The 11,307-nt window shown below is 44.8% G+C and overlaps 2 protein-coding genes and 1 pseudogene across 6 annotated transcripts; all 3 read left to right on the top strand.

Annotated features, from left to right (window-relative positions):
- Nucleotides 1–304: 304 nt before the first annotated feature.
- Nucleotides 305–3,536, top strand: LOC112880079 (zinc finger RNA-binding protein-like). Of its 4 annotated transcripts, XM_025944555.1 has the most exons (4): nucleotides 305–727; nucleotides 1,591–1,728; nucleotides 1,805–2,006; nucleotides 2,312–3,536. In XM_025944555.1, the coding sequence occupies exons 1-4, from the start codon at nucleotides 631–633 to the stop codon at nucleotides 2,334–2,336; spliced, it is 462 nt and encodes a 153-aa protein (XP_025800340.1). In that variant the 5' UTR covers nucleotides 305–630; the 3' UTR covers nucleotides 2,337–3,536. The 4 variants fall into 4 exon arrangements, with proteins under 4 accessions (XP_025800340.1, XP_025800337.1, XP_025800339.1 ...); XM_025944552.1 differs by having other exon boundaries at nucleotides 330–727; nucleotides 1,591–2,006; XM_025944554.1 differs by having other exon boundaries at nucleotides 333–727; nucleotides 1,587–2,006.
- Nucleotides 3,537–5,368: 1,832 nt separating this feature from the next.
- LOC112880078 lies at nucleotides 5,369–8,222 on the top strand (annotated as a pseudogene).
- Nucleotides 8,100–11,250, top strand: LOC112880080. Of its 2 annotated transcripts, none has more exons than XM_025944559.1 (4): nucleotides 8,100–8,238; nucleotides 8,631–9,348; nucleotides 9,911–10,239; nucleotides 10,520–11,250. In XM_025944559.1, the coding sequence occupies exons 2-4, from the start codon at nucleotides 9,261–9,263 to the stop codon at nucleotides 11,069–11,071; spliced, it is 969 nt and encodes a 322-aa protein (XP_025800344.1). In that variant the 5' UTR covers nucleotides 8,100–8,238; nucleotides 8,631–9,260; the 3' UTR covers nucleotides 11,072–11,250. The 2 variants fall into 2 exon arrangements, with proteins under 2 accessions (XP_025800344.1, XP_025800343.1); XM_025944558.1 differs by having other exon boundaries at nucleotides 10,493–11,250.
- The last annotated feature ends 57 nt before the right edge of the window (nucleotides 11,251–11,307 follow it).

The following is an 11,307-nucleotide window of genomic DNA, read 5'->3' as shown; positions in this document are numbered from 1 at the left end:
ATATTTGTTATACATGTACAAAAATCCTTTTTTAAAAAATTTAAGAATGTGTGAACCAATATATATTTCTGCTAAAAATTGGAACCTTCGGACGCTGATACAGCATACCAACGTGGCAAGACACATAGAATAAAGGACTAAATTGAGCTGCATAAAAAAGTTGGAGAATTGAAACAGTTATTTTGAAAGTTCAGGGGCGAAGTTAATCCTCATTTAAAAATTCTAGGCTATTCTACTGGAGAAAAGCAGTTTTTTTAGTTTTGCATTAATATTTTATATTTAATCTATTTTTATCAACGAGTTATTTGCTATACATTGGTTTTTAAAGTGGAGCCAATTGCTCTGGGAGCAGGCCAAGTGGGAAAGCGGACCCCGGCGGGCGGCGACCGGGTCCGCGGCTCGCTTGGTCGCTAAGCAAACCGTCGGCGGCCTCCCTCCGATCATCGTCGTCCTCGTCATCATCACCAAAGGCTCAACCAGACTTTTTCCTCCCACCAAGTATTTGCTTTCGCACGCCCCACTTCCCTCTCTTGCGCGCCCTCCGCCTTGGCTCGCCCACCGGAATCCCAACCATCTCCGTTTACTCGCGAAAACTGCTCCACCCCCCCCCCCCCACCCCCGGGCCGACCCATGCCCATGGAGTTCGCCTGCCGAGGCCGCCCCGCCGCGGACCAGGACGGCGACGGCAGCATCCACTACCCCTACCCCGGCCCTCCGCTGCCGCACGGTACGTGACGCTTCTCGCCGCCGCCATCCCCCTCTGCGGCCGAGTCTCTCAGGAAATCATCTTTTTTTTTAACTCTGCTTTATATGAAAGCGATAAATCAGGAAATCATCCTTTCGGTTTTGTCCTGCTCAGATGCAAGCGATTGTCTTGTGCTCCTTGCCGAGAACCGGGGAATCTGCAACTGCTTTGCGGGCACCTTGCCTGTGCGTTTGGAACAGGAGACCCAATTTTGGAACTGTAGTTGCTAACAAGGCTAACTTCATTGATAGCTCCGGCTTCCTAGCTTCTAAAAAATCCATTCAAAGCTCCGATAGCGATAGCAAGATAATACCATGGCAGCTGTACCAAAACCGCAGTTCTGCGCCTTTTAAAAACGATATTTATAGTACCCTCTCCGTCTCTCCCAAAAAAATGCAACTTTCAAGTTTGATCAAATTTATATAAAAAACTATTAATATTTATATCTCCAAATAAATTTAGTATGAAAATATATCATATAATTAATCTAATAATACTTATTTAACATTAATACTATTTTGTATAAATTTGATTAAATTTGAAATTGTTTGACTACTCGATATGCGAAAGTTGCATTCTTTTTGGGACGGAGCGAATAGGTATAAGATGTGGAACTGTTTACAGTTGGCAATGCTAAGGTGCAGTCCGGTGTGTCAGGGTTAAAGATTCTGCCCGGATTTACCGAGCACTTTGAAAATATGCACGAGTACTAAAAGAGTACTCTCTTTGTCAAAGAAACAATTTAGTCGTTATCTATAATGTCCAGTATATTTGATCTCAAAGAAAAAATGTCAAGTCTATTTTAGTAAATTGTGTTTGCTGGCATCAATAATTCAACAAGGCAGACGCAGGAGACGCCATGCTGGTGATCAGAGACGCGTTGCTCTTGCAGCTCCAGAAGGATCGGCTCCGCCAGGAGATCATCATGGCCGAGCTGGCCAAGCTAGAGAGTGCCATGGCCCTGCGCTCCGCTGCTCGTCATGGTATTGATACTGCCTTCGTGGAACAGCCTAAGCCATTGTTCTTCACCTTCAATGAGGAGTTCATGCCATACTTCAGATGGCCAGAACATTGTTCCGATGTGGATGGGATCCATGATCCGAAGAAAAAGGATGGAAAGCATGGGGGTGTGCAATCGAAGTCTGGGAAGCCTGCCAGTAAAGACCGATTCTGTGTATGCTCGAGGCCCTGTTGTTCCAATGGCAAGTCAGAGGAGGAGAATGAAGCATTCGATGAGAAGAAACTTCAGGAATCCAATGAGGTGAGCATCTTAACCTTTATGCATGTTTTTTCTTATCTGTTTCCTTTTTTATTATAAATTTAATGCACACTTCTTTAGAGTGCTGCTAAGAATCAGTTCGTTCAAACTTGACTTCTGATCCTATATGTCTAGACCTTGGTAGGTGACTAGAAGCTTTAGTTGCCTTGTTTCTCACAATTTCGCTTCCTGATGGGGTAATCAGAATGCATATAACTTAGTGCTAACATCTTTACTAGCCTTTCTTTCATCATTATATTTCTGATACCAATGATGTAATCAAACTTCATGCCAAATACTAAATACAGCCCAAGAAGACGCCATCTTCACTGAAATGGGAACTAACAGGAATAACTATACCTGTTAAAAAAACAAAGCTACCCCAGAGCTGGAGTTGTGCAATCTGCCAGGTGGGAACACCGAACACGGAGCACAATATACAAGAGCATTGTGCAGGGAAGAAGCACCGGTCAAATGTAGCATCCTTGGAATCAAGAAACAAGGCCATTAGTCAGAAGGCACAAACAACAGCAGAATCTTCTTCCTGTGCAGGGCAGAAAACATCCTCTATTAAATGGAGCTGCAGCATGTGCCAGGCTAATGGTAGCAGTGAAGCAGATCTGAAGGAGCATCTCAGCGGAAGAACACATCAACAGATCATTGAAGCACAATGTCAGGAAGGTGACGGTATGGCTAAGAACACTGAACCACAGGAAGCGAAGTGTCACAAGAGCCATGTGCAGCAACCTTTAGAGAAGCCACCTAGTAGCATTTGTCAAGATAACTGTACCGCTGATTCAGAATTGGGGAGCCTAGTTTTAGCAAAGATTCAGGCCCTATTGGACGCAATCAATAACATGGCAACTAATTCCGAGTCGCACGAAGCTAAGTTGCCTCCAAACAACGTGCGGCAAGATGCAGAGAAGACTTCAGAATCGAATTGTAGCATTTATCCAACTGGTTCTGATCACCAGTCATGTTGCTCTGAACCTCAATCTGCCAATCCCCGCAGAATCAGAAAGCGCCGAAAGAAGAGAGGAACTCTACAGGTGGAAGGCCAGGAGGCAGAACCGAGTGACATGAAGCCAGCGGATAAAATATCTTCATATGGTTCTTGCAGCAAGAGTGCAAGCTCAGAAGAGAAACAGGCATCATATCATTGGGAGGTCTGCAATTTGGATCTCAACAGCGAGAGCGGGCTTGCAAACCATTGCGATGGGGAGGAACACTTGGAGAAACAGAAGTTACTGAACTTTTGCGAGGTCTGCAATTTGCAGTGTAACAGCAGACAAATGTTCGATCACCACTGTACTGGGAAGAAGCACAGGAAAAATCTCGATGCAAATAAATAAAATGGAATTGTCTTCTGCCTGTTAATAGGGATTTTTTTCTCTCGAGGTGTTAAATGGGAGTTTGTAGAGCAAGACGCAGGCACAACGTGTGATTTTATGAATTTGATTCAGATCGCAGTGTGGTGTCATAACAATTTAATCAGTCATTTTTAGTGCTGAATGCAACTGCCCTTATTCTCTATTGCAACCAGTGCTCTTATTCCATAAGTCCACATTGCAATTTGCATAACTATTACAGAATAGCTTCTAGGAATACCATACAAATACATGAATAACACACAAGCACAGGAAGAAACAATACCCCTTATGTCCTGCAACACTCTTAGTTACGAGAAGAATGATGCAACAACATTAGAGAGTAGCAAGAAGTCAAGAACAATGTTCCCTGCTCACCCGGGTAATCTCATACCACAGAAAAAGGCTCTTGACCTGAGGAAAGAAGGTAGAGATTTTATCAAACATATTTGCACGATATACAGGATTGCCAAACTGATAATATTTAAATGAGGATAGTAGGAACATCTCTCCAAAACATCTCAATCTTTGCCAAGGCTGGTGTATCAATTTGTACTCCATCAGACGGTGGGCACAAATTGCCAACCAACTACTTTAAGCTTAAAGATTTGGAAGCTACTACCTCCGTTATAAAAATTTATAGATACATAGTTATGCATCTAGATATATAATAAAATTTTTATATTTTGGAAAGAGTAAAATACATGAATAGCCATTATACTTGTTAGCCTGTTTCAGTTTGGCCATCGTATTCTGAAAAATGCAAATCATGACCATTAAAGTCGTTTGACTCTATCAATACAGTCATTACCTTTGTAGCCATACGTATTTGGATGGCGTGGCGTCAAATCTGGAGTTCTTTTTGCGAATTGCACCCTCTTATTTGAGTTATTTGAGACATTATATAGCAAGCCCCCGTTCTCTGTTAACGATTGCAAAAAAAAAAAAAAAAAGCAGCTGCCAAAAGGGCAGCTGATGCTCATGCAAGGGAGGAAACACAAGCTGCCAAGAAAACTAATATGTTTGTCTTTCTGTTTTTTTCGAAATAATATTGTTAGTCATATTGGAGCTCCAATTGTTAAGTAAAGGTTAAACCTGCTAATTTTGACTGCTAAGGGATGCAGAGTAAAGCGCTTCATCTTCGAGCTCCATTTCAAATCAAGATTTCTGGAAACAATAAGCTTCCAAGCTTTAGGAAATAATAAGCTCGTACATGCACAAATCAAGCTTGTGTATGCATAAATTATTGAAGTGCTCTCGAATCGAGCTCTGCACCCCGTTGACTTGGAGCATTGCGGCGGCGACGGCGGCAGCGCATGTCAAACCAGTACTTGATTTAGATAGCGAGGTCTCGTCTCATGTTGATATCTAGATGCTTTCTAGTTCAGCTTATGTGCCTCGAATAACTCAAATGAGAGGGAGCAATTAAAAAAAGAACTCCATGTTAGACGCCACATCATCCAAATACGTATGGCTACAGAAGTAATGACCATATTAATAGAGTCTAACAACTTTAGTGACCATAATTTTCACTTTTCAAAGTACGATGGCTAAACTGGAATAGGAAGACAAATATAATGGTCATTCATGCATTTTACTCTTTTGGAAAAGCCAAAAACGATATGTAAAGTGCCAAAGTGGAATGGAGGGAGCAGAGCACCAGAAGTAGTGGGTTGAAGTGGACTACTCTTACCACATCAGCAAAATCGTGGTACCCGTCTATATGGAATTCATGATCAAAGGGACACAGGGTGTGTTCGTTTCCCATTATAGTCCTCTAAAAATTTTAGAGGGCTCGGTCTCTCTAAAGAATCGCAGTGTTATTAGAGGCTGGATTAGAGAGCTGTACGGTGCCAAACCTCTAAAGTTTAGATGTTTCAGATCTTAGAGGGGGTGAAACGAACACACCCACAGGATAAATATTGAACAAGTGGAATGTTTAGTGCCGGCGTGCCACTGCCGCCATCTCTTAAACCTGGAAAAAATTAGTAAATGGAAACGGAAATCACCGGCCATCGTCAACTCGTCACTGTTTTTCCTTCCACGCACCATTTCCCCTCCCAAGCTTCCTTTCCTCACGGCCCTCACCGGAACAACAAAATCCTGCCGTTTCCTCGCGCTGCTCCCCCGGCCGGTCGATGGAGTTCGCCCGCAGAGGCCGCGGCGACGGGACATCGACGATGGCCACCGCTTCCTCCACTTCAATCCCCCGCCGCCGCACGGTACGTAGCGTGACCCCACCTACTCGTAGCACCGCCGTCGATCTCCGCGCTCGTGTTCCTGAGAGTGAACAGGGACAGAAAAGGGGGATCTTTTTCAGTCTCCTTTCGTTCAGATGCAAGCGTTTCTTTTGATTCCGTGCCAACAAGGCAACAATCCAAGAATCTTCACCTGCCTTGCGCGTCCCTTTAGAAAGTGAAACCCCGATTACCATCGAAGAAGCAGGTTCTTGGGCTTTTGACGTAATCACTAGCATAGGACGGTTCTGAAGTTTTGCCTACTATGTTAGATAGTTCTGTTACATCGGCATATCCTGCTCGTGTTTTCGTAAAAAAAGAGCAACTTAGTTCGTTTTTAACCGACATTCCAACCTTTAGCCTTTGCGTAGCTGGAGCACCGTGCTAGTTCAAATTAGATCTACAATATTTTTTTGTGGACAAATTAGATCTACAATGGGTCAGCTGTTGAATCAAGTATGTTTATTTTTCGTAATGGCCTGACGTTGTTGAACGATGTTCATTCGGTGATGTATTGTGTACAGTGTACTGACTATCAAGGATTCAACAATGTTTGTGCCTCGTGCAGTAGATCCAATGCTGGTGATCAGGGACGCACTGCTGTCACAGCTCCAGAAGGATCGTCTTCGCCAGGAGATCTTCCTGGCTGAGTTGGCTAAGATCGAGCGCGCCATGGTCCTGCGCAACGATTCACGTCATGGAATTTCTACTGATGATGTGGAATGGACTAAGCCAGTTCCCTTCACCTTCATGGAGGAGTCCATACCACACTGCCGATGGTCTGTCAGTCGAGAAGGTTATGCTGATGTGGATGAGACACATGATCCTAAGAAAAAGAATGGGAGGCACGGGAGTGTAGAATTGAAGTCTGGGAAGCCTGCCATGGAATACCATGTTTGTGAATGCTTGAGACCTTGTTGTAATGGTAAGGCAGGTCAGGAGAATGCAAAACTTGAAGAGCAGAAACTACAAGAATCCAGTGAGGTGGGTGCTTTAGCCGTTCTGTTATTTTTTACCCTTATCTGTTACCTATTTTGCGTCTATATGACTACATTTGCTTTTAACCTATTATATCTTCAGAGCACTGTTAAGCTGTGATACATCAATGATTTGATAAGATCTGTATATGCATATTTTGACTGCAAGTTTACATGCCTTTTTTTTCACAGTTCCACTTGGTAATGATCTAATCAAACTTCATATAAGTTAGAAGCAAGTTTACGTTTGTTGTTTTCACTGTTCAGTTATCAGTGGTCTAATCAAACTGCTGGCTGCATGTCAAACAAATAGACCATACAGCCAAAGAAGACCTTGCCTTCGGTGAAATGGGAAATGACGGAAATAACAATACCAGTTAAGAAACCACATTGGGAATTGACTTGTGACATCTGCCAGGTGCAAGCAACCAGTGAGCACAGTTTACAAGAGCATTGTGCAGGGCAGAAGTACAGGTCAAATGTTGCAACTGTGGAATTGAGAAACAAGGTCATTAGTTAGAAGGCACAATTAATAGAAGAATCTTCTTTCTTTAATGAGCAGAAAACATCCTCAATAAGATGGAGCTGCAGTACATGCCGGGTCAATGGTACCAGCGAATCAGACCTGAAGGAGCATCTGAATGGACGAACACACCAACAGAACACTAAGGGCAGCATGTGGAGAGTAAAGGCGTGGCTAAGAACATTGAGCTGCAGGAAGCAAAACTTAACAAGAGCAATACAGCGCAGCATGCAGAGAAGCCACCTCCAGCATGGAGTTGTAGCATTTGCCAAGCTAACTGTGCTCGTGAATCAGACTTGAGGGGGCACCTTTTAGCTAAAGTTCAAGCCCTACTAGACGAAATCAATATCATGCATTGGAAGCCCAAATCGCAAGAAGCCATGGTGCCTGCAACCATTGTGCCACAACGTGCAGAGCAGGCTTCAGGATCGAATTGCAACATTTCTCATGCTGGTTCTGAATACCAACTGAATATCCAGGCCCTAAATAAGGAAGCCAAGGAAACGGAAAAAATTACTACCAGAAACTGTCAAGAACCAACAGCCACCCTCAGGATGGGATTGTGGTATCTGCCAGGCAAAATGTTACTCTGAATCTCAATTTGTTCATCACTGCAGAGGCAGGAAACACCAAAAGAAGATGGAAGCTCTACAAGGGGAAGGTGAGTACACGGAATCGAGTAATCTGATGGTGGATGACAAAGTACCTTCAAATGGTTCTGACAGCAATAGCTCAACCTTAGAGAAGGCGGAGGAACAGACAACATTGTATTCCTGATTTTCTGTGAGGTCGGCAACGTGCAGTGCAACAGCGAGGGTACACTTGCAGACTGTTGTAACAAGGAACACATGGAGAAACATGAAATGCTGAATATTTGCGAGGTCTGCAATTTGCAGTGCAACAGCGGAAAGATGATCGCTCACCATCGTTCTGGGAACAGGCATCAGAAAAGGCTCGATGCGCTTAAACGAAATGCAGTAGCGGCTTATGTCTGTCAATAGGGAGGTTGTACAGAAAGACGGCGGGCCCACTTATGGAGCTCTTATGCTATGCTGTTGTATCAATTTAACCACTCATATCTGGGACTGACTGCAGTTGCCCTTCATTGGCTGAAACGGCTTGGTTAACATGGTAGGACTTCATGTATCATGCGATACATATGCCTTCTTCCTATTTTTATAAAAAAAAATGTACATTACAAGCAGCTACTAGATGCCACGATGTTATTTTGCAGTACTTCCGTCTGTTCTACAAAATTTGAATGCTATCGTATGCAGTGGAGTAATTGACTAGGTACCTCTAGTATGTAGTACTATTTCTTTTTTTTTTGAAAGAAATATGTAGTACTATTTCAGCACTTCAAACTTGTTCAGAAATAGATAATGTCGATGCTGCACAGGCGCACAGCACATCCTTGACTATTATTGCATTTTCAAATTGTTTTTTCGATAGGGGAAAATTTATAGATACGGTCGCATTTTCAAATTTTACATAACAACTTAGCTTTGTTGCAATTTTTACAGTGGCTTTGATCTCCGGCTGTCCGGCTCCTGTCCTACTACGTTGTTTTGATTAACGGGGGAGTGTTTTGCATTAATATTTTATATTTAATCTATTTTTATCAACGAGTTATTTGCTATACATTGGTTTTTAAAGTGGAGCCAATTGCTCTGGGAGCAGGCCAAGTGGGAAAGCGGACCCCGGCGGGCGGCGACCGGGTCCGCGGCTCGCTTGGTCGCTAAGCAAACCGTCGGCGGCCTCCCTCCGATCATCGTCGTCCTCGTCATCATCACCAAAGGCTCAACCAGACTTTTTCCTCCCACCAAGTATTTGCTTTCGCACGCCCCACTTCCCTCTCTTGCGCGCCCTCCGCCTTGGCTCGCCCACCGGAATCCCAACCATCTCCGTTTACTCGCGAAAACTGCTCCACACCCCCCCCCCCCACCCCGGCGGACCCCTCGGAGCCGCCGCGCGGAAACGCGAGCACGCGAAGGGGAAGCGCTGCGAGCCTGCGACGGCCAGCCGCGGCCTTTAAATCCACGCGGCGGCCCTCCGCCAGCGGCCAGCCATTCCCACTCCCATCGAAACGGCTTCGTCCCCTCGGCCTCGCTCTGCTCCGCTCCGCTCCGCTCCTTCGCGGCCGACCGATCAACATGGAGTTCGCGCGCCGGGGCCCAGCCGCCGCCGCGGCCGACGGCGACGTCAGCGACTGCCGCCGCTCCCGCGACCCTCTGTCGCACGGTACGCGCACCTTTCGCCGCCACATCTACCTCTGCCCTGTGGACGTGGCTTTCGTGTATTGTGAGACGACAACAGAAAAGAAGTGATCCATGCAGTTTCGATTCTTTCAGATCACGCACGCTCTTGTGTTTCCATGCCAGCGAATGCGAATCCGTACCTATGCAACGCCTACCAATCACGCTGAAAAATGAGACATATGTTCTTGCCTAAATCTTCATGGCGCCTTAGAAATGATGTCCGTATAGTTTGTAGGATGGTTTGACCTAACCTGTAGCACCGCACCTGGTAAAAATCATAGTACTGCGAAGCATGCAACCGTAATTTGGTACAGTTCAGACTTCAGATTGCTTTTCCTTTTCCTTTTTCTTTAAAAAACTACTTATTCCTCTTATACAGTAAGTATGAGTTCCAATTAGATGTACAATTGTCGAAAGGGCGTGAACAATGCTGTGATGCGTCGATGATTTGCCACCAAGGAAAGAAGTATATATATGATCTTCTATTTTACTTACATCTAGTGCTGACCGACCGTGAAGAATTTCACTATGCTTGACTGGTGCAGGGTATTCGACTCTGGTGATCAGGGACGCGTTGCAGGCACAGCTTCAGAAGGATCGCCTTCGCCAGGAGATCATCGAGGCCGAGCTGGCCAAGATAGATCGCGCCCTTGACCGCATTTCCCTTGCTGATGTGCAACAGGGTATCCCCTACTCCTGTGCTAAGGAGTTCATGCCACACCTTGGGTTTTCGGGTGTGGTCAAAGATCCAAAGGAAAAGGATGGAAGTAGTGGGGAATTGAAGTCCTGGAAGCCTGTCACGGAGTATCGCCTCACTGAATGCTCGACTGATGGCAAGGCAGGTCAGGAGGGCAAAATGCAAGAGTCGAATGAGGTGGGCACCTTACTATAATGTTTTTCTTTTTCTCACAAGGCCGCTAATTAAGATACCCTCAAAGGTTTGACTTTTTGTTTTCTTGGTAGATTCTATATACGCATGGATTTGTTGAGGAAGTTACTTTGCTTATTTCGCATGGATCATACATTTTAATGTTCCAAATAAACTGCGTAAAGTTCTTAGTACCACGTTAGCTTCCCTTGCTTTTCAATTAACAATGATCTAATCGAAGTGCGTGTTAAACAAACAGACTAACCAGCCCAGGCCACGTTCACAGACATGGAAACTGACGGAAATAACCTTACCAGTAAAGCAACCAAAGTCACCAGAGAGATGGGGCTGTAACGTCTGCCAGGTGGAAGCAACAAGTGAGCACAACTTACAGCAGCATTTCGCAGGGCAGAAGCACCGGTCAAATGTGGCAAGCTTGGAATCAAGGAACAATGGTGGAAGGCACCAGACAACGACTCGTGCCCTGCACCAGGAAGGAAGCAAGAGTATGGCAATGAACTATGGGCACCTAGGACCACCCTCTGCTTGGGGTAAACTACCTCTGAATGGTTCTAGCAGCAACAGCGTTGTGAGCTCGGAGATGGCGCGGCACATGATGTCACTATACTTCTGCAAGGTCTGCAATGTGCAGTGCAGCAATGAGTTTATGTTTGAGGAGCATCGTCGGGGCAAGAAACACAGAGGGAAGGTGTGCAAGAAGAAGGTGATGACCTTCTGCAAGGTCTGCAATCTGCAGTGCAACAGCGAAAAGATGCTGGCCAACCATCTTATTGGGAAGAAGCATCAGAAAAATGCAAGCCTGATGGGGCTGATTTGAAGCATGGCGCTGGTACGATGGATGTATCCACGATTTGAATCATGCTATGGCGTTTTGCGCTCATTTCATGGAATCGCTGCAACTATCTTTTGTCATTAGTACAAAATATTTTGATATTTGTGTTATGAAATATGTATGCTGCTATGATATGTTGCAATGCTACTGTGAAGTTACTTTCATATTGACCAAAGTGCAGCCTTCCATCCCTTTCAGTTTTCACAACGTTTGGGTCCTCT

Source organism: Panicum hallii, chromosome 2 (genome assembly GCF_002211085.1).
Source record: "Panicum hallii strain FIL2 chromosome 2, PHallii_v3.1, whole genome shotgun sequence".
Taxonomy (NCBI): domain Eukaryota; kingdom Viridiplantae; phylum Streptophyta; class Magnoliopsida; order Poales; family Poaceae; genus Panicum; species Panicum hallii.
Note: the sequence above shows the minus strand (reverse complement) of the source record. Positions and strands in the feature narration are given on the sequence as shown.